Source organism: Leuciscus leuciscus (assembly GCF_965113295.1).
Source record: "Leuciscus leuciscus genome assembly, chromosome: 18".
NCBI classification, from domain to species: domain Eukaryota; kingdom Metazoa; phylum Chordata; class Actinopteri; order Cypriniformes; family Leuciscidae; genus Leuciscus; species Leuciscus leuciscus.
In genome coordinates this window covers 15514131-15536766 of record NC_138742.1, presented here as the reverse complement: position 1 = coordinate 15536766, position 22636 = coordinate 15514131, and the positions used below count along the sequence as shown (strand labels likewise).

Sequence of the window (22636 nt, the reverse complement as noted above, 5' to 3'; positions counted from 1 at the left end):
TGTTCCTCTGGGCCTGCACCCAACTGCAAACATCAGGAGCATCCCAAAAAGGTGCACCGGCCAGGACTCCTTGAGCTAAGCGACCCAACATCACACTGCAGTCATTCGAAATACCACACTCCTGTTATAACAAAAGCTGTTTCCACACAAGGGCTGGGAGCCGGCCAGAAGACCGGCCAATGCGGGAGAAACTTCCGTTTCATTCATTAGCGCTTTGTCTTGGGCATTTAATAATGACAGGAGTGTTTTACATCCAGGCACCTTCACAGGTTAAAAACATTGATCTTTTCTCTAAATTCTGGCCGAGGGAGTTTAACCAATTTATAAGTTTGTCTTCTGATGTTAATTTTCTAGGACAACCCTTAGTTGTGCAGGGCGCTGAAAAATGGGGCCAGTTTCTAATGAGATGAAATTCCAAAGAAATGAGGCTAAAGACACAATCATTCATACATCATCATAGTTCAATGTTCACCCGTACCCTCCGGGCTGGCACACTATAGTTTTTTTCAATAAAGGAAGTATCCGCTTTACAGATAGTGGGGAAAACGCTGGATGGAAGCAAAAAAAAGGAACCAGCATGCGGTAGCAAACAGCAATGTGCAGACATGTACACGTGTATTGCTGCTTTGGGGCTGTAATCAGAATATCAAACTTATTGTGAACATGCTCCTGGTTCATTCTGAAACAATACTCACAAGGCACTTTGGCACACTCTACTTACAATGACTTTTGTTTATCTCCATTACGTTTGCTTGGACTTGCTCCTAGTTTCGTTGAGAGATAATAGAAAAATAGAAAACAAACATAAATGGTGCCTTGGTACATTTTGATAAATGTACATTTATCAAACCGAGGTCCTGACTGTCTGTGGTCATTAAAAATCCCAGGATGTCCTTCGAAAAAGAGTAGGGGTGTAACCCCGGCATCCTGGCCAAATTTGCCCCTTGGCCTCTGTCTATCATGGCCTCCTAATCATCCTCATATACTGATTGGCTTCATCACTGTCTCCTCTCCACCAGTAAGCTGGTGTGTGGTGGGCGTTCTGGCGCAATATGGCTGCCGTCGCATCATCCAAGTGGATGCTGCAAATTGGTGGTGGTTGAGGAGATTCCCCCCTTCTATGTAAAGCGCTTTGAGGTCTCAGAAAAAGCGCTATATAAATGTAACGAATTAATTTTGGTGCATTATTTTACACTAATATTTGACCACTGAATACCTGGCATGTGGGAACACCTTCACAAGTCTGCTGGACAGCATTATCAGATTGGAAAATATCTGTAGCCTACAACCTCAGGACCATCAGAGCCTGCACTTAGGGGATAAAAAAAAAAAAAAAAAGAGATAACTTTATTTTCTTGTTTGTTTCCTCAAACTGACTTCGATTTTGTGTGTGTGTGTGTGTGTGTGTGTGTGTGTGTGTGTGTGTGTGTGTGTGTGTGTGTGTCTTTGGACAACATCTGAGACTGTGAACACCGGAAGAAATTGCAATGCATTTCGGCCATGATTTAAAACAATATAATCATTCAAAAGTGCCATTTAACTTTTTTTTTAAATGTTAAAGGTTGTATCAGCGATTTCAGGCCCAAAAAAGGCCCAAACATAAATGATCACATTCATCTAATCTCCTCGATCACAGGGGTGGGTGTTGTGAGGTTTTCGCGTGCAGCCGTCATAGGCAGCCGTGCACGAGCACAAAACCTCACAACACCCACCCCTGTCGGTGATTGGTTGGAACACTATTTATTTTGGTTTTGAGTGGTTGGTGAAACCAATTGTTTTTGTGTGCAGATCTCAGAGCCTAGGCTGCCTACAGAGACACGTTTTTTTGATGGCATGCTTATGGGGCGGGCAGCTTGCGGATTGTTAGGAAAGATTAGATGAATGTGATCATTTATGTTTGGGCCTTAAATCGCTGATACAACCTTTAATCGTCTGAATGATAATGAGCCTCAAATTGTACCCATTTTCCTTAACTAAACAAACAAAAACAAAAAAACACTTGAAGATGTCACAAGTACATAAATCTTTTAGATGAAAAGTTATGAGTACAAATGGGCCAACAATCAACTAGTTCACTAATTTATCAAGATATATATATATATTAAATTTTTTTCTTAAAATCACAAGCATTACATTGTTAAGAAAAATATGTAGACAATCATTGCAAACAAGCAGAGACGGTTCAAAATGCATGCAGCTCTTCATTCATGATAGAGGCGAGGTGAAGTTGAGGTATTACCTAGTTTGAGGATCCAATGGAGTTATATAGTCAAAAGCTCGTTTTAATACTTTCATTGGTTAAATATTTGCTAAACCCAAAGACAGATGTAACGAATGACCAATAAAAATGATTTACGAAAAAAAAAAGACGACAAAATATGGAGATTCAAGGTTTCTGCCTGACAGCGACATGTCTACATTTTGAAAGCAATAATGTTTTTTTGTTTTTTTTAATGCCACAAAGAAATTCATCCATTTTGGTCACATAAACCCAAAACCAAATGTTTTCCTTAACTGGATAGTTCGACAAAACATGACAATTTGCACTTACTTTCTTGTGTGGAACAAAAGAAGAATGTTGGGAACCAAATAAAACTGGAGCCGACTGACTTCCATTGTATGGACAAAAAAAAAATACTTACATTGTATGGACAAATAAAAAATATCTTTTTATGTTTAACAGAAGAAAGAAAGTCATAGAGGTTTGGAATGACATGTTGTGTAAATGAGGACAGAATATTCATTTAAATCCTTTATAGATAAATAGTCAAATAATCTTTCAGGAAACCCATCCTGACTGACAGGAAACTAATCCTGTTTTGTTGGTTATAAAGCATTTTGCACAATTCTAATCAGAAGTTCACCTCAAAGCTAATCTTAGCTGAAATGAAAAAAAGACAATATTGAGTTGGCGAGTGATAAAAAGGGAGGGAAACCACAGTTGAGGCAGACAGGAGATCGGAGAGCCAGCTGCTGTTACATTTCCATGCCGGGCCAGCTGTAAGAAGTAGTTAAAAAGTAGTCATATTCGATATATACATATATAATATATAAGTGAATATTATTCACTTATTAATCACTTAATAGCTTTCCTGTAGCTCAGTGGTAAGAGCATTGCGTTAACAACGCAAGGTTGTGGGTTCGATCCCAGGGGATTGCACATACCTATGTATAAAATGTATAGGATAATGCAATGTAAGTCGCTTTGGATAAAAGCGTCTGCCAAATGCATAAATGTAAATGTAATATATAATATATTATTAATATAATATATAATATACATGTATATGTGTATATATATGTATATATATATATATATGTGTGTATATATATATATATATATATATATATATATATGTGTGTGTGTGCGTGCGCGCGCGCGTGTGTGTATGTATGTATGTATGTATGTATGTGTATGTATGTATAAAATTGGAACCGAGAATTGCTAAATTTTACTGCCATTTAAAATTTCGCGTGTCATAACCTTGTTTATTACAATACAAGGAGGATACATGGGTCAAAAACAATAACTATTTTATTAATTTATTACTTTTACAGTGAAAATGTTATCATTGAATTCATTGAATCAAATGGAAAATCGAGAATTGAATCTAATCGAGAATCAATTTGGAATCAAATCGGGACACCTGTAATCGATACCCAGGCAGCCCTAGTAAGAATAGTGACCCAGTTTCAGCCCCTCAGTCTCAACTTCCCCCCGCACAGCGCAACGCCCCTCCAAATCAGCTCCAGACCTTGGCCACACATTCCAGCACCTTTTAATTGATTTCATCTGCAGACTCGTCCTCTGCGAGGATATGGGCTTGTAAAAGGCGAGTTCTAGGGTTTACCTCGGGTCTTTGGAGCCCACAATGGAATTTTGGAACGGAGTCGAGATTTTTGCTCAAAATGACAATTATATCAGGGTGGTTCTTATTACAGTGCAGAACATTTCTGGAAGTTTCACCAAACGCTGTTACATAACCTTTTAATTCTCTGTTATGCATTCTCTGGGAAATTCCTTAAGATCCTGTTTGTAATTAGAAGTTGTAACATAAAATACAGAGAAAACAGGCAAAGAGAAAGGGGGGAAAAATGACAGAAAGAAACTGAGAGATCAGTTGCAAGACTGGTTCTCATCAGCTTGCACTGCTCTCCTCCCTTTAGGAATTTTCCATCTGCCTCACAGACCTGCAGGTGACAGTGGAAGCTATACGCAGTGTATTCAACATTAATAATTAATAAACGTTTCTTGAGCACCAAATAAGCATATTAGAATGATTTCTGAAGGATCATGACACTGTAAACTGCAGTAATAATGCTCAAAATTCAGCTTTGCCATCACAGAAAAAAAAAAAATCACAATATTACTGTTTTTACTGTATGTTTCATCAAATCATATGTATTCACCATGTATTTCTTCTGAATGGTACTGTGTGTGTATATAAAATAATTTTTTTAACAGCAATACACAATCAGATTTTTCGAAAGGCCAATTATGCAGCCTACAATGGCATCCAGCAAGAACACTGACTACAAGCCACAATACATAAACTAAGCAACAACCACCAACTGAGTCACTGCCACTAGGAACGAGGCTTCCGACAGAGAAATTTGGAGAAATCTACAGGGACAAGATAGTTCTTACTACTGCATTTTGCCACCTTTTCAGCACAACACTCCAGTACCCCTGGGAAGGGATGTGTGTTAACATGAGGGTAAAGGGAAGAGCAATTAGGCTACATTCTCTGTTCATTGAGCTCTATTTTTGTGCTGAACGCCAGTGTCAAACACAGTCCAGTGACCCGTTTGAGGAACACCATACTGAGCAGGTCGCGGTCGGGGGTCCACCTCCTTCGAAATGTAGAAAAGGGCCTCAAAAACACATTGAGTGTACGTACACACTGAAGCGTGCAGACAGACACACACACACACACACACACACACACACACACACACACAACAGGACAATACGGTCAAACAAGAGAGCTTTGCGAATAACAGGGCATGTACTGGCCTGCTGCTCACACATGATGTGGTCAGACCCTCTGAACAGTCATTCTGACTGTAAGTGACCACCAGACGTGCACATGATATGAACACATTTCTGCTCATTTTCTGCCTGGTTGTCATAAAGATCTTGCGGTCTTTGGTATGTTTTATGATGATACCTTGAAAATGTGGATTCATTACCCCCTAATTTAAAAAAACAGTGTTATTTTAGCATTATATACACTATTATAGTAGGCTATTTATTAATGTTTTAATTTGATTATTCTATATTTTTTCATATTTTCAGTTTTAATTTTAATTTAAATCTTTTCTTTTAATGACATGCTTGTCAGTTTTTGGTTAAATTTATTATTAGCTTTCCTTTTTTTATTTAAGTTTTTGTACTTTTAGCACTTTATTTACGTTTACAAATATTTATATTTTATTTCAACTTTAAAAATGTTCAATAAAAAAAGATTTTAATGGTTCACAATAACACTTGCTGCAGTATAATGATATTTTGGGTATAATGAAGAACAAAAAAAAAGGTTAAGTGATAATTAAGTGAAAACTGATAAAGGAGTATTGTAATATATTAAAGTGCCCACTTATTATTGTTAAATCACATTAATGGTTTACATTTTTTCTTTATTCTGAGATTTGTTTTGGATTCTTTTACCTGCAATTTGGAATTTTAGGAAAATACAATAAATATAATCAGAAAACAAAACCTTTTCACCAAAATAAAAATGCAAGTGCTACATTGTTGCCGCCGCCCTTCTGCACTCACAAATAATCTATTCATGAATGGTCTCACCCTGCTCCTCATTGTATATTGATCAACTGATTCTCTTTTAACATAACAAGTAGCTATTGTTTGCTTAGTCTTGTATTCACTAAGCTATCACAATCATGGCTTTCTAGCCTTGATATAAAAAATATTTTATATGTGACACATGGATCAGTAAACAGGATTTACTGAGATTGTAGGAGCTGCCCAGGCAAGTTCCCAGGTGTGAACTACCCATGAAACTATTAAAGGGCAGGTTTGATGTCCACAGAACACCTGTTTCTTTCCTAATACCATTCATTTCAAATAAACAACACAATGACTGATTACAAGTCAGGATTAAGGGCACAATGAAAGCCCCAGTCATTTTCATGACCGCCAATTGTACATTTCTAGTAACTGCTGTCCATCATCAGGATGAGTAACTTGAAATATTCAGAAGAGATGCATAGATACGGCTCTAGGTGTGATGCAGACGGACTTTAGTCACAGCACCAAAGATTATTTGGATTTGAATTGCTTTCATACATGAGCAGTTCTCTGACAGCCAGATGAGAGTGACGATGAGGAGCGTTAAAACAAGACAAAAGCTTCATTGAGTTGAAGTCACCAACAAATAAAAGTTCTTTCATGATTTACTAAACCCCTACACCTTCCAAAGCCATATGATTATACTGTATCCGCTAAAAACAAAGGGAGGTGTTTTTCTGTTTTGTTTCTTTGCGCTCCTTAAATGACAAAAAAAGGAATAAAGATTGTATATTTGATTGGCTTCATAAGCCTTGGAATATATAGCACACAAGTGATATGTACTACTTTTAATATAACTTTATGGTGCATATAAATATACATACACACTCATACATACCAGATAGATAGATAGATAGATAGATAGATAGATAGATAGATAGATAGATAGATAGATAGATAGATAGATAGATAGATAGATAGATAGATAGATAGATAGATAGATAGATACCTATTCACTTTCACTATGCAGAAAAGTGCAGCACAACAAAAAAATTATTTATCCCTTTAACAGTTTTTTTTTTGGGAAAGGAATTAGGGCATTAAATTAGGGCTGAAATATATTCAGCGAGGATTCATTAAAAATTAGTTATATTTTAAATAAATGCAGTTCTTTGAACTTTCTATTCATCAAAGAATCCTGACTAAATGCATCACGGTTTCCACAAAAATATTAAGCAGCACAACTGTTTTCAGCATTGATAATAATACGAAATTTTACTTGAGGACTAAATCAGCATATTAGAATGATCATGTGACACTGAAGACAGCTTTGACATCACAGGAATAAATGACATTTTAAAATATACTAAAAAAGAATAATAAGAGACTTCTTTCAAAAACAAAAAAATAATACAGATCCCAAACTTTTGAACGGTAGAATATGCAAAAGAGTGAATGAGAGAAATTGAAAAGGTAAAAAAGAGAAAGATATAAGAGTTCTAGTGCGTGAATGTGGGATGTTTAGAAAACATGACAATTGGCCTCAACATTTGAGCAGCCATGTTTGCGCCTCATGTGAGGAAGTTAGAAGGCAATCCATTTAGAACCTTCAACATCGTCAGATCTTCATACTCAGACTCTAAAGAAACAGCCAAACACTTCACACAACATCCCATGTCTGCAATAATCATGACATGCCACCAAAAATAACCTAGTTGACAGAAGCACTTGCTAACCACTGTTTCCTGTCACATCAACAGCACCCACCTACTTGTGTTTTGCTACATGCAGCCATGTCCTCCTGGGTGTAGCAGTTAAATAGGGTAAAACATTAATACCACAAGCTGAAAACACCAATTACAGCATATTTAACTCAATACCATCAACAATATCCTCTTTTATACTCAGCTCCAAACCTCTCACACAAGGAGGAACCATGCGATATCTAGTCGGTTATGCAAATCCAGGTTTAGCCCTCAGTCCCAGAGGAGTCTACTGTGTTTCCCAGGAAGAGGGGAGGTTAAAAGAGGGAGATTAGAGCCTCCTCAGGCCCTGGGTGGTAAGACTCCAGCTGAGCAATCTAATGCTATTACATTGTGCTTTTCTTATTTCAAAAGACAATTCCTGTACGCCGACAAAAATAAACTGTTGAAAATCTGATTTTCGGTCAAAGCCGTGAATATACTAAAAAGGAAGGTTCCGGGTTCACTGCAAGTTAAGCTATACGGACAGTAACATTTCTCTCTCCAATATTACATGCACACACACAATTTTTTTAGTACACACTTGGGGTGTAACGGTAAGGAAAAAAAAATCGGACAATACCATTCTCCACCCACGGTACGCACTAGCACCGCGATTCATCTCAAATCTGATGATGCACATCTATAATATGGTTTGTTGAAAATAACAAGGCATAAAACAGACAGACAGAGAGTTTGGCTAATGTATGTCTCTGTCAATAGATACGCATTCTGGCTTCACCTTAACCTTGTTCAATGCGAGTGGCATATGCTCTAATATGACCAGTCATTTACGCCATCATGATCACCCGGGTGTTGATAGCGCTCGAGAGCAGTGAGACCTGAACAGCACACGATGCTATCTGTGTTTAAACTAAACTCATTTAAGCTTTGCCAATTTAAACCTTCAAGCGCAAGAAAATGCACAGAAAACTCACGCGCACACGTAAAACCACGTCTCAGACAGCGCGCAAATGTTGTCTTCTTTCAAGTCTTGCACTTGAACGGACAAATTCAATTCAACTTTCCAGACTTGGCGAGTATCCTAGCAAATATACTTTATTAATTTGGGCTGTTGCTTGTAGTTATGATTTATTTGTTCTTATTTTCTTTATTTTTATTTGACAGACCCTGAACATAGCGTAAACCGAACCGTACCAAAACCGTGACAAAAACCAAAGCGAGAGCAATTCGAACCATTACACCCCTAGTACACACATACAAACCACACTCTGACATCTATACCAACACACCCCCAAAATGATAACTGCATAATTTATGCAATACGCTGATTTCACGCAGCCGTTATTTTGAAATCGAAAGCGAGGCTCCGGTGGGAAGAAAACCGGAAGTGTCGCCTTTAATCACAGGTGAGTCGTGAATGCGATGGCGTATTGTTGTGTTTAATGATGTTGTGTCAATTCTAAAAATGTACATACATTTCTTTCATACTTTAGACTATATACAGTGAAATTCATTCATAAATAAAATATTTTTTTTATATATAATTCAGAATGTAAAAAAAGAAGCAGGAATGAACTATATACATATCCTATATTGGATATTAACATCCAATAGTGTAAATCGCGGCAGCAGCTTCAGGTTGGTAATCCAAGGCATTGTTGTTTTTCGTTACTTCCGGGGTTCTTCCCACCGGAGCCTCACTTTCGATTTCAAAATGGCGGCTGCGTGAAATCAGCGTATTGGCTCTAATACAGCAGAAGCAGAAAATAGGGAAAAAGTAAGTATTTGCTTTATAGGCCAAACCTGAGAAAATTGTTCCATCTGGTAAAAAAAATATATAAATAACATTTTATTTTGAAGTTTTGCAGAGTGAAAGCCTATTACAAAGAATGCATTTTATTATTAAATTCCCCTCGGATTAAAAATTGCAGTTTTAACTTTTAATGGGGACATTTTTGTCCTTAAGGTCCTAAGTGTAACTATTTTGCGTACCTATAGTGTAAAATAGATTTATAGAAGATTAGATAATAGATTTATTCCAGTAAAAATACACACTTAACACAGACAAAAATGTCCTTAAGGAAGCAAAAGCTTTTTGAGTAATTCAAACCTTCTTTTCCGTAGTTCACAGAACTAGAAATTACAAACAAAATGCAAATAAATGTGCTCACCTGACTCATAAATATCCACTGTTTCTTTAAGTAAAAAAATGCATTCCTAATCAAGAGGCTGACATTTGAAATACCAGTTTTGACCTGGAAATGAGCAAATACCCTACTACAAACCTGATCTCTGGATCTATGCACAATATACACTAATTATAGAAACAGTAAAATATAATGTTAAAATATTTGTGCATAACCTAAGTAATATTCACAAGCTATAAGAATTCCCCATTTTGCGACCTCAAAAACCAGCACATCAAATAGCACTGACAGGGTCTCACAGATGCATAGACCCAGAATATTCCTTAAGTGAGTAAGCGGTCACATTTGAATATCTGATGTGCAGTGTTCACTTCAAATAAAGGTTACGTAACAGAATTTGCTGTTGCAGACTCAACTAACAACAACAAAAAGAAATCCAAGCCTGAATGAGGATGTTACCAAGAGGTTTATAATGTAGCTCTATTCATTCATCAAATGGGGCAGAGATGGTGTGTGAGAAACGAATGGTTGAACGAAAACTGAATGTATGAGTAGATGTATTAATGTATGAATGTGGGAGGATTCATGGATTTATCTCAGACTATAAGAGGATTGTAGAAACCTCCGGAGTATCTGAGCCACAAAGAGAGGTGTGTACATAAGATAATGCACTGATCAAGCAGAGGACAAAAACATTGGTTGGTTAGGATCAGTGTTAATATTGTTAAAGAAAACTAAATGAAAACATTCAAGTAAAAATAAAACATAACCAGAAAAAATCTGAAACTAAACTAACATGTTTTAAAAACCAACTAATAACACTAAGACAGTGCTGAGAAATTTAACAGCGTTAAACGTTTTTAAATGATACCAGTTTGCTCCTTAACTTTGGCAGCCCTAAAATCAGTATTGTAATTCTCAAATAACTATTACAAATAGTTTTTGTAAATCGAAATAAAGCTTAAATAAAATAAAAAATAATAGATAAACAACTTAAACGTAAAAAACTTGTCCAACTAAATGAAATAAAATAAGTTTGTTAGAAGTACTAAAATGACTAAAACTTAAAAACAAATAAAAGCTAAAAGAGAAATATTTTTAAAAGCCTGATAAAATTACACACATACAATTACTAAAACTTACACTGAAATTAAAATGAAAACTGTAAATAAAAGCTAATTCAACATATTAATAAATACTATAATAGTAATAAATATTAAAATAACAGTTCCAAAAAAAGACAAAAATTTTTTACTTAAAGGTATAGCGGAGGATGTTTTACTTCCTGGTGGGTAGTCTAAACTATTGGTCCTCCTAATTGTCAATCATTCTGGTGAATCAATCAAACTTTTCAAAAAGTGGAGAGGGCGGGTCTTATCTAAAATTTGGAAAGATCCTCCGCTATACCTTTAATAAAATGTAAAAAAATTAAATGAATAACTATGAATGAAAAATTTGCCAATACCAAAAAAAACTAAATTGAAAAGTAAAAAAAAAAATATATATATATATTTTTTTTGATTCCTGTATTTACAGACATGTTCTAAAGAGGGGTCGACAATATACTGGTAGACACGATTAACCAGAAGAAATTTGTCATCCGGTAGAGAATTTGGACTATCGTCTCTATTGCGGTTACGCTCACGTGATGTTGCTGTGCTACGCAGTCACGAAAGCTTATCATTTTAAAAACATTTTTAAGTATACTGTAGAAATGAACTGAGTGCTTTTTGCTAACTAATTGGGCTTGAACGATTAAAAACATATACCTATGTGTTAAAGTAACCATATCTTTGCAAGTCAACACAGTCATTTATGTCGTAAGTGAATGTAACTGTTGAGAAAGAAAACAATTGGATTCATGCAGTCGCTCTTAAAGTGACAGCATCCAAATTTACCAGCGGCTGTAATTAATGGTAATCAAAAAACAAAAAAGAGAAAATCTCTCACTGCTCTTAACTGAATCACTTTTGTAACTTTAATACAAATAAATGTATTTACACAGTGAAGACTATGCAGTGTTTTTATATACATTTAATTACTTTATACAACAAATGTAGTATTACTTATTTCTAGTGTTTTAAGTTCAAAGTGTTTCAGGTAAGTCTATTTCATTTGAGTTTTTGTTCTATTGTTTTTTATTACTTAGGCTAATAACTATATTGTGATATATATCGTTTTCATGAAAAAATTACTCATATCTTGATATAAGATTTGGGTCATATCGCCCACCCCTAGTTCTAAAGCAGAAAAACTGGTCTACTCCAACACTGAAAAAGCATCAGTTCTCCTGTTCCAACAGTGATCCACACAAAGCCACGAGTTCCTGCTGTAGTCATTGACAGTAGACTGATTCCAGCTCGGGCCCACTCACCACCTACGCCTGAACCACTCCAAGGGTCACTCTGCATTCCATGAAGCCAAATGCTAACACGTACATTAAATCAGTGCTTAGCATTACATGCCAAAATGTGATCTAACAGTGAGGCAATGCCTCTGCAGATACATACTCCCAAACCTGCACGCCAAGGCTGGTCACTAATGGTCTGCAGTGCTTTCCTATTCCTCCCCTAAAGTTAGTTATGAGGTGGTCTAGAATAATGGCTCTGCTCTATCCAGATGTTCCAGAGAGCATGGAGGTGGAGCAAGACAATACAACACCAGAACCTCCACCCTGCCTCTGTCCGCCAGACCACTTCCTCCTCATTTTTCAAAGAGCAGACAGACTCCCAGGTCATTCACATAGCATAAAACCGACATATTACTCTCATTCCATGCTAAGAAAATCTCATCTCATTAGTATCATGAATGAGGAGTGTTCAAATATAGAATATTTGTTTATAACAGTAATCTTTACGTTCCAGTATAATAAAAATACCCACATCCCTCAGGCACCAAATCCTGTCTAGACAAGATAACAGTTCATCTGAGGTCTCCTGAGGTTCATTTGGTTCATTTTTTTGTGGTCGCAACTCGCAACTAAACCCATTATCAGAGATCAGCAGAGGCGACTCATCTGCGACAGTCAAAATCATCTGACAGGCCGTCTGTGGTGGCTGCACGTGGGTCAAATGTGCAGAACAAACAAGTTGAATGACTACATCACATGACTTGCGACACAATTGTTCATAGGTCATTGATTCAACAGTCATATAAATTACAAAAATGTTTCCTTAAGTAATTGAAGATTACAGATTAATGTAATGAATGATTTAAAGGGATAATCAAAATAACTAAATGTTCTTTTGCGTTCCAGGCGGTTATATTTTTTGTCCATGCAATGAAATCAACGCAATCCAAAAACAACACTGAACTTCACTGGCTTTCATTTTGTAAGTATTTAATGAGAATATTCCACGGAGATAATAAAGTCAAATAGGCTTGGAATGCCATGATAATTAATATAAGATGATAGAATTTAAACTATCCCTTTAAGACAAAAAACAGAATTGCAGTTAAGATGTGATGCACTTCCTAGTAAATGACTTCTGATCAGGCTTACATATGCACTTATTTCTCTGGCATGAGCATTGCATTTAGATCTGCATAATTCAAAATGTGGGCCATTTGTAGGCCATTTTTCTGAGCCCTACAAAAAAGGACTGTTGCATAATTTATACAGATGTCACAGAAAACTATCTGGAGTATTTACTCAAAAGGCATCCAGTGTGCTTTGTAGGCACTGCATTTATGTGGGTCGTTATTGTTAACATAACAAACTATAAAACAAAAGCTATAAAAAGGAATAACTAGGTCAATCTCTTTGGTATTTTAAAATATTTAGCCAACTTAAATACCTCAAACTGCCTTGGAACAATCAGATGTGTCAGACAAAGACAACCATTTGAATTACTTTGGTGGTTCTCAACTGGTGGGTTACAACTCAAAAATGGGTCACTGCTCTGACAGAAGGGAAATGAAAATATTAAAATGTAACTAACCAAATAAAAGTGCACAGTCAATAGGCTTGTCAACACTAAAAAGGGAGGAAAAATGCTACTCGAATCTTTTAAATCAGCGTCCAATCATGTTTTATGGTGCAAAACATTTGAAATTTCCATAAGCCAATACAGATTTGTTTTGTGGCATGCTTTAATTCTTGAAAAAAAAAAAAAAACTATTCAATTAAAATGACTAAGAAATATTCAATGGAATTACATTAAATACAGGTTCATTTGCAGCATAAACTTGGTTTGTACCATTTGATCTTTAATAATAATAATAAAATAAAATAAAACATTTTAATTTATGACAATAAGAATATTTTTGTTTCATTTTGAATAATAATCAAAAGTGCCTCTGTCAAAATCTGGGTCCTGAAGCAAAACTAGTTAAGTGCACACTCGGATTCAAATCACTTCTAAATAAACTAATTGTACAAACTTGGGATAAATATTGGAGTGCAAAGACATTAACTGATTTTGGAGATCAATTAGCCCTGAATAGGCCTATATATCCGTCTCAGATTATGGTGTTTACGTCACGCAAAACAAACGCTAAAGAATCGACAAGACTCTTTTGTTGGCGATAACGACTAAACGAAGCACTAGTGCCTATCCGTGCACTTGAATAGACCGCTAAGAATGCGGGAATATGGAGCCTGTCCACTGCATGCAAATAGACCTGTGGCGAGCTCCGCTTTCACTCATACTGTAACAATTCATCCAAGCACGAGAATAACATTTGACAGGCGTTTGAATTCATAAACGACTACAGCGAATGCACGGGCCTATTGAAGCTATTGCAATTTAACTCAACTCCCACATCTCCAATCTGTCCCCAATGGCACAAACGCGTTCAAAACCGGGCGATTTGTAGCTTCTCTGCACAAATGCTGATAATGCGAATGTTTCATAATGAAATAGCGCGAGTCTGTCTGGATGAGGATAACAAGGGCACATGTAGCAATCACAGCACAGGTGATAACAAAACTGTGCAAATACTCTACACAGCAAGCCATTTCATTTATTCAAAATCAATCCCTAAACCTGAAATAATCCCATATCGCTGGTGTCGAAAGCAGCAGCCTGCACGTATACTGTAGCTTGGTCACTATTACCAGGCCATGTCTGAAAACTTTACAGACTGTCTTCCAGATGCATGCATGGACAAAACAACACGTTTAATCGTGGTTACTCACCTTCAATGGCTCTGGTGGGATCTACAACCTCTATTGCAAAAACTACTCCCAGGTAGAGCAATCCAACAGCCAGCATGTTTGCATTGTAAGATGGCATTGCCTATGAAAATATCACAATTGTTCACGTAAAGCTGGATTCGAACACCTCATCCAAACCTCACAATTGTCCGCCGTGGTCTGTTGTTTCTTGCGCCCTCCGACACGCTAGAAAATGTAGCTGAGCAGACAATATGCACGGTAGAGAATGTATCATTAAAATGTATAAATATATATAAAGGCTTTTCCAGCCTAAAAAGGCGAGGTGTTGTACAATGGCACGGTCATGTATGTTGCTCACTGATTAACAGCATGCAAACAGAGGTTTATGGTGCCTTTTTTTTAATGCTTTAAAATCAAAGCGGTCTTCTCTGTGATGAAATTATTCCTTTTGCAAAATCAGGATAATAAAAATACAAGATCGTCAGTTAGCGGTCCTCGCTGCAAAAATAAAATAAAAAAGGCTCCTCTCTTCTGTGCCCCACCGCTTCTGATGCTGGTGGTTACAATTTAAGTGAGGGGGGAAAAGTGGAGCCTCTACTGGACTGCTGCATGACGTCACCCACCTCGACAGGAGTCCAAAAAACTCAAAGCCCTACGCGGCACTGAGCTCCTGCGCATGCGCGGCTCAGCTTACGGATAACCATTTGTTTCCCCCTCATTCGGTGGAAACTGATCCCGCCACACAGCCATCTTGGCTCTTACTTCATGGCTCATGTAATTCATTTGTATGCCTATTAATTGACTAGCCTATATGAAAGATTGTTTTTGGCTGAATACTTGTTGCAATTAAATAATGAAGTTTTAAAATTCACATGTGTTAATAAATCTATTACTTTAGTTTGTATTGTATGTTTTTCTTCAGCATCAATGATAAACATGATGGATGAATGATATGATGGATGAAGAACACAACAAAGAGTAAAACCTACTTGGCTACTTATATAAATAGTAATACAAATGACAATAAACAATACTAAAACCAAAATTAATGTTGTTTTTAGTTAGTTATTGACACCTTTGAGGTACGTTTAGGTGGCAAACATTTTGCCTTTTTTGTAATTTTGATTTATATAGCCTAGATTTTAATGCACCGTTTTTTTGTGTGTGTGTGTGTGTGTGTGTGTGTGTGTGTGTGTGTGTGTGTGTGTGTGTGTGTGTGTGTGTGTGTGTGTGTGTGTGTGTTTTTTTAATGCTGATACATGACAAGAGGGGAGGGGAGTTTCCTTTTGTGGTCATTTGCCTTCTTGCTTAAATTCACATGTCTTTTATCCAGGAGGAAGTTTAATGTCACAGTCCAAGGAACAGACAAACACATCTCTGGAAGCTTGGAAAATCCACCTCACTAACAGCAGGAAAAAGAGTCATGAACTTTTGTTTCATACAGCCCAGACAAACAGCTCAGGTAGTAACGGTACAGTTATTGATCATGTTAAGACTGAAATTTAATTGACATAGAGTAGCTGTGTAATTAAGTTTCTCTGTTTCTTTTTCTCTATTTCTTTGTTCATCTTCGGGTTCTTTTGTCTCTTTTCGTACACAGATGACATGGGTCCATCTAGTGGTCAATATAAATTATTGCATTGTATGAGCGGAGTTGGTAGTTGCCAAAGGTACTGTATGTTCTCAACTCTTCATTAGTATATAAACTAGTAAAGTCTTAATGAGTGAATGCATGTGAATTACAAATGCATTTGTAAAATCGGTTCAAACAACACTAATCATGATTGAAAGAGGGGAGTTTCCTTTTGTGGGTCTTTTTGTGCCTTCTTGCTTAAATTCACATGCCTTTATCCAGGAGGAAGTTTAATGTCACAGTCCAAGGAACAGACAAACACATCTCTGGAATTATCCGAAGCTTGGAAAATCCACTTCACTAACAGCAGGGAAAAGAGTCATGAACATTTGTTCCATACATCCCAGAAAAACAGCTCAGGTAATAGGCTTGTGTCTCTGAATGTGCCATTTTCTTATATTGTGTATATCTTGCACTCATTTATGCATTTACACATTGAGCAACAACCAGAAACAGAAAGACACCACAGTTACATAGGCTGCTATGTTGTAAATAGGCCTTCACTATGCTTGTTCTTATTACAATATATTCAGAATAATGTGTTAGTGGCCTGGGCTTTACAAAATTTCTGCATGGCTAAAGCATTTAAGGCACTTACATGGTGAAAGTATATAAATAAAACATGACAAATTGAATAATTATTAAATACTTTTAAAAATCTTAGTTCCCTCTCAACATTTGGAGGGTTTCTTTCTAAATTAAAATAAAATAAAATTGATAAATGATAAATGACAAAAGCATAAAGCAGAATTACTAAAATGAAAACTGAAAAAATCAAATAAAATTTGTTTAGACTTTATTTTAAGGTGCCCTTGTTACAGTGTAATTATAGGCTACTATTAATATTAATATTGATTAAAACATTTACTTTGTAATGGGGTTAGGATTTGGTTTAGGGTTACTATGCATCATTTACTGTTATTACTAATAAAATAAAAAAAAGTAATTTAAGGCTGTACCAGTGTATAATAATACTTAAAAAAAAACTGCTACCAATAAACAAGAACAAGAAAATCAGTAGGGTAGGATGGGGGATGATGCCCCCCTTAATAAAAATTTGTATTTACTTTAAAATTGTATCATATCTAGATACTGTAAGTTCAGCATGTGACGAAGCATAATCTGAAATGTTTTATTAGAAAATAAATAGAAACATTTGCTAATTTAATTGTTATTGCACAAAATATAAAATTTTATTGCATCAAATATTAAAAGAGGGGTAACATGGCCCCTACTGGGGTAAGTTGCCCCCACCTGGGATAAGAAGACCCCAGGTATAGACATATGAATATTTACTTATTAAATTGGCCATATTTTAATTGAAGATATGTCATAGTAGCAACACCATGAATGCAAATTTAATGATTTCACTTAACTAACCTATAAGTTTTAATGAAAGCAAAGATATAATGTTCGTCTAATTCATGGAAATACTACATATACAATACAATAATTATTACATTTAAAAATAATAACACTATTAACAACATGCCACTTGCCTCATTAACAAATAGACACAAACAACATTAATATTCAACATAATACAGTATCACAGATCACTATTTTCCAGAGACACAACACATAAAACATAAAATATCTAATTTATTCCATCAAAGTGTCCTGGCCACTGGGTGGCACTACACACCAGCCTATATTAGTCTTACTCTTCTCCATAGCTGACCTTAAGGAAGAGTGCACATTTTCTACATTTTATTTTAGCGTTTTTTGTTCCACCCTCTCTAATAAATCCCACTGTTGTACATTGAACAAGATACACAGCTCTTAAAGATTTTACAGCTCCCACTGAAGCGTAGCCTAATATACTATTAAGTGCGCCCGGCTGTTGCTGACTTTAAGAAAAATCCTGTCAACAAAAAAAGTAGCTATACCTCCTTGCCAAACATGAATCATGCCCAAGAATGATGCATGTAATACCGCCATAGACTTCTTTTTAAGGAAGGTCCAATAGATCAAATGATGTCATGTAACATACAGCCTGTTGTGAATCAGTGATTAATTCACCGTTTTTAATCTTCCTTGATAGTTTCCTTGTATTGTTTGGTACACTGTACTTTCAATTCATTTAATTATTTTATACCACAGTTTTAAATCTTGGCTGAATAACCTTCATGTCTTTTAACATCTGATAAGCCAAACAGTTGGGGGGGAAAAATCCTACAAAAAAAAAAAAAAAAAAATTCCTCATCCGAATGACATCTGCAACTCATAGAGAGGTCACGACAACAGACAGAGTCTCTGATGTGGGACATCCATTCCAGTCGAGTCTTTTGGGAAGATGTGCAGCCGGCAGATGTTGTGGAAAGAGAACAGCATTCTGGCTATGTGGAGCATCTGGGAGTAGCATAGTCGGGATGTTTGTTCGTCCACGTGCCTCAACATGTATCTACCCTCATTCCCCATGCCTCACTGGGAGAAAGGCTTGGGGGTGGTGATAAAGCTCATTGTACATTGGGGTATAAATCCAACAAGCTCTTCGTCTGACACAGCATGACAACCATGCATGCTTAATGACCTCCTCCCCCCTAGGCATCTGTGACAATCTGTGCATTCAACTGTCTCTGAAACTCACCCAGTGCAAGATTTGGCTGCCAATTTGGGTAAAGCAACCTCTTTTTTCCAGTTTCAAGTGAGCCATTAGATTTGTCATCTTGCCCCACTATGAATCTGTGGTTTATTATGCCTACCTATCAAAACAAGTGGACTCATCCAAGAAACCTTCATTAAAGGGAAAGTTCACACAAAATTCAGTCTTCATTTATTCACCCTCATGTTTTTCAAACCACAAAAAAAAGATATTAAGCATGTCCAATGAAAACTTACACAAATCCATAAAAAAAATACCCATAAAATCCCATAATAGAGCTTCATATTCTTCTCACGACAGATATTGAAGTCGTTATAAACAGAAAACCTTTCTCTCATTATAGCTCTGAAATCTATTTGTGAACCAATAAAATATGGTATCTCTGACGTCAAATCTGATATAACACATTGACATGATGTATTTGAAAACCGTGAAGCAGATTTAAGAGCAAAATGCAGCAAACAAAGATAATAATGAATCAATAAACGTCAAACTAATATAGCATTTCAGGATGAAATGGGAGTAGCGACAGATCTTTTCTTCAGTATTGTGACGGACATCCCATCAAATTAGCGAGAAAAAAAAATTGTAGGGCTGAGACTTGTTTCTATCCATCAGGTGTTGGCTGGATTGTGAGATGTGGGCGTTGCCAGCTCGTAGGGGCGGGGTTTAAGCGGACTAAATAATTGGAGGAGTCCTGCATACATCACCAGAGAGAAGTCTGTAATTTCCCCCGGGAAGATCCAGTTAGGACATTTTGATTAAAAATTACCAGCTCAAAGCAATTTAAAACAATAAAACGCATTCATGGATGAATCATTCACAATCAAATCTATAACATGCTTTTAGAAACATATTTCATGCCAACTTCAACTAAATTAAGTCATTAGCCTACTTAAAATACATTTGCTTTATTTCAGGCAATGGATGCACCTCACGCTCAACAATTGACTTGAAGATTGATGCGGATCAGTTAGCAGAACGGCTCCTGACTAGCAGTGGGGGAAAGAGATCTGTGTGTGTGTGGTGTCCTGTGAGGCCTACATGTTGTGTGGGGGTTGATTTGAGACAGTGCCAGCGTAAACAGTCCCAGACCACATGTTCTCTCAGGGCAAAGCGCTTGGCCACTCTCCAAGCACATCTGCACACAATCCCCCGCCTTCACCATCCACAGTGCTGGAGACTGAGCTGGTTACAATGGGGGTGGGGGGTGGGGGGGTGCACTGCGTTCCCAGACTCCACCAACCTGCTGCAGACAGTCAGGAGTGCGAGAGACGAAATTACAAAAGTAACGATTTATTGATTTGAATCACTCAGTCCCTGATGATTTGGTTTTGGTGTTATTTTGCGTGCATTCATCTAGTGTTGCTGTTCGTATGTATATGAAATGAGTTTCTAGCTAGAAAATGGACCTGAAAACGTTACGGCTCAGTAATAGCTCATATTGCATAGCTGTGAGCCTTGCTTTCCGTTACCTTTGAGCGTCACCCAAATGTGTGAGAGCGCTATGAATAATTGGCAGCAATTGAGACCTTTTCTCTAGTGTGCCTTCGTGTTTGTGTATGCGTGTGAACATTGGGTAAATTACATCACACATCTTGGACTGTGGGATGTCTGCTAGGCCAACATTACTCCTCTGGCCCACAGCCTTGAGTGAAGAGACATTGTTGCATAAATCAGGCTTGCGAATCTCCCAGCCCTGCACTGCAGATGTCACCGCGCTCAGAATGTGTTTGCATTTGCCAATGGTGACAGTGGAAAGATATCGCTGCGGTGTCCTGTTTGTGGTAAACAAAATATTTGCAACAAAATATGGAAATCCTAAAACGCTTGAACGGATGCGACCTGAAAGACAATGCATGATCTTTCTGTCCATTTCCTTCAAAGGAAGACGTCCTAAATAGCAGGTTAGGAAGTGATCCAGGCTTGCACAGGGTGATAATTACGGCAAGGGCCATGCTGACAACACCTGAAGAATTCAAGGTATGCGCAAACACCAGAGATATTCACAACCCCCATCAAGACTTCATCCTCCACCTCCTGCTACACAGTCCCTCTCTCGATGTATGAACTGAGAAAATATATATTAAATGATACTGTTCAAATGTTGAGGTCAACATTTGAACAGTATATTTGATATATAAATATAAAAGTACAAGACAGTAAAGACATTTCTAATGTTACAAAAGATTTGTATTTCATATAAAAGCTTTACTTAACAAGGAATCCTGAAAAAAAGTATCATGGTTTCCACAAAAATATTGTTTTCAACATTGATAATAATGTTTCTTGAGCACCAAATTGAGCATATTGATTTCTAAAGGATCATTAGACTGGAGTAAGCCTGGCGCCATAACTAGACTAAATTACATTTTAAAATATATTCAAATATAGGCCTATTTTTTTCATTAGGGTGTTTGTAAGTATCTTTCTGATGTTAGATTTGCTCTGTGGAAGGCCAAACTGTTTATCTTATGTACATACATGTATATACCAATCATTAGCTCAGTGACCTTCATTTGTCCAGGAAAGCTTAAAGGCTTGGAAACAAACTCTCATGTTTAAAACCGTATTTTCTCATATTACCCAAGCTGAAATTGATTGCAAGACTAAACCGAAATCTCGGCAAACCATAAATCATTTCCGAATATGGATGTACATTTCCAGTCCTGTTTTGATTCTAGAAATTCTTTGAGAATGCCCAACAAGGCTCTAATCATTAAAATGCAGAACGTATAAATATGTCTCTACATATTAAACACAGTACCAACACCGTAAGAATGTTGCATGTAGCTCTTATCTAAACATAAACAAGCAACATGACAGAGACCGGTACAGAAGACTACAAGCAAAGAGATTTCATCTGCAGTGGCCAAACAAAGAAATAAGACTTTTAAACAACTATCCTCCCACATTAGCTACTCATCTGACTTCAGATAAACACTGTCGGCTCCTCTGCTGTTCTGTGATGCTGGAGGAGATGACTTGGCGGTGTATGACTGGGTTCTGCTGTGGGCTGACACGTGATCCTATGTGTCTTTTGGGCTTTGCTGGCAACATGGTGTTCCTTTGCTTACACTGTAAAGTGGTTAAATGGCAGGTCAAAAATTCCCAATAAAAATGACAGTGTTAAAGGGATTATGGGATGCATTTGATGAGTTTGATCAAACTCATAACATATCATAAATAAATATGCTTATGTACAAACCTAACCATAATATGCACAAGTGATTAAAAAAAACATAACTAATTATGAGATTTATGCAGACTTCTGGGAACATCCTTGTACTTCACGAAATTAAAAGATAATTATTTTAAACATAATTTAACCACCCTGTTGTCACAGATAAACTAACTAGATATGGCAATTTGTACACCATGTACACCAATTTGTACATGGTGAATCATACATAATGTATGATTAATATAAAAACAATGCATGAAGGTCCACCCCTAAACATTCCCATCACTGGTGCGTAAGCAGATCATACGAAAACATGAAAGAGATTTTACAAATTCATATGAATTAGTCACCAATTTGCCAAAACGTTAAATAGTTTAACAATATTTTTCCTTCCACAAATTATCATTTTTACAGTATTATATGAAAATTGCATATATTATTCCATTAAGCCTATAATGTAGGTTAATTTTTAATTTGTATAGCGTACTGC

General features: G+C 36.6%; 1 protein-coding gene and 1 long non-coding RNA gene across 3 annotated transcripts in view; one reads left to right on the top strand and one right to left on the bottom strand.

Annotated features, from left to right (window-relative positions):
* Positions 1-15305, bottom strand: part of lrp1ab (low density lipoprotein receptor-related protein 1Ab) — a 120480-nt gene extending 105175 nt beyond the window's left edge. The window contains exon 1 of the mRNA XM_082144622.1: positions 14746-15305. Coding sequence (XP_082000748.1) covers positions 14746-14842 — 97 coding nt within the window. The 5' untranslated portion in view covers positions 14843-15305. The remainder of the gene's footprint in view (positions 1-14745) is intronic.
* A 764-nt stretch (positions 15306-16069) lies between these two features.
* On the top strand, positions 16070-21028 carry LOC309480158. 2 transcript variants are annotated; one of them, XR_014199561.1, is made up of 4 exons: positions 16070-16186; positions 16325-16394; positions 16580-16717; positions 20850-21028. It is a non-coding gene; the product is annotated as an uncharacterized lncRNA (long non-coding RNA). The 2 variants fall into 2 exon arrangements; XR_014199562.1 differs by lacking the exon at positions 20850-21028 and having other exon boundaries at positions 16580-16973.
* The last annotated feature ends 1608 nt before the right edge of the window (positions 21029-22636 follow it).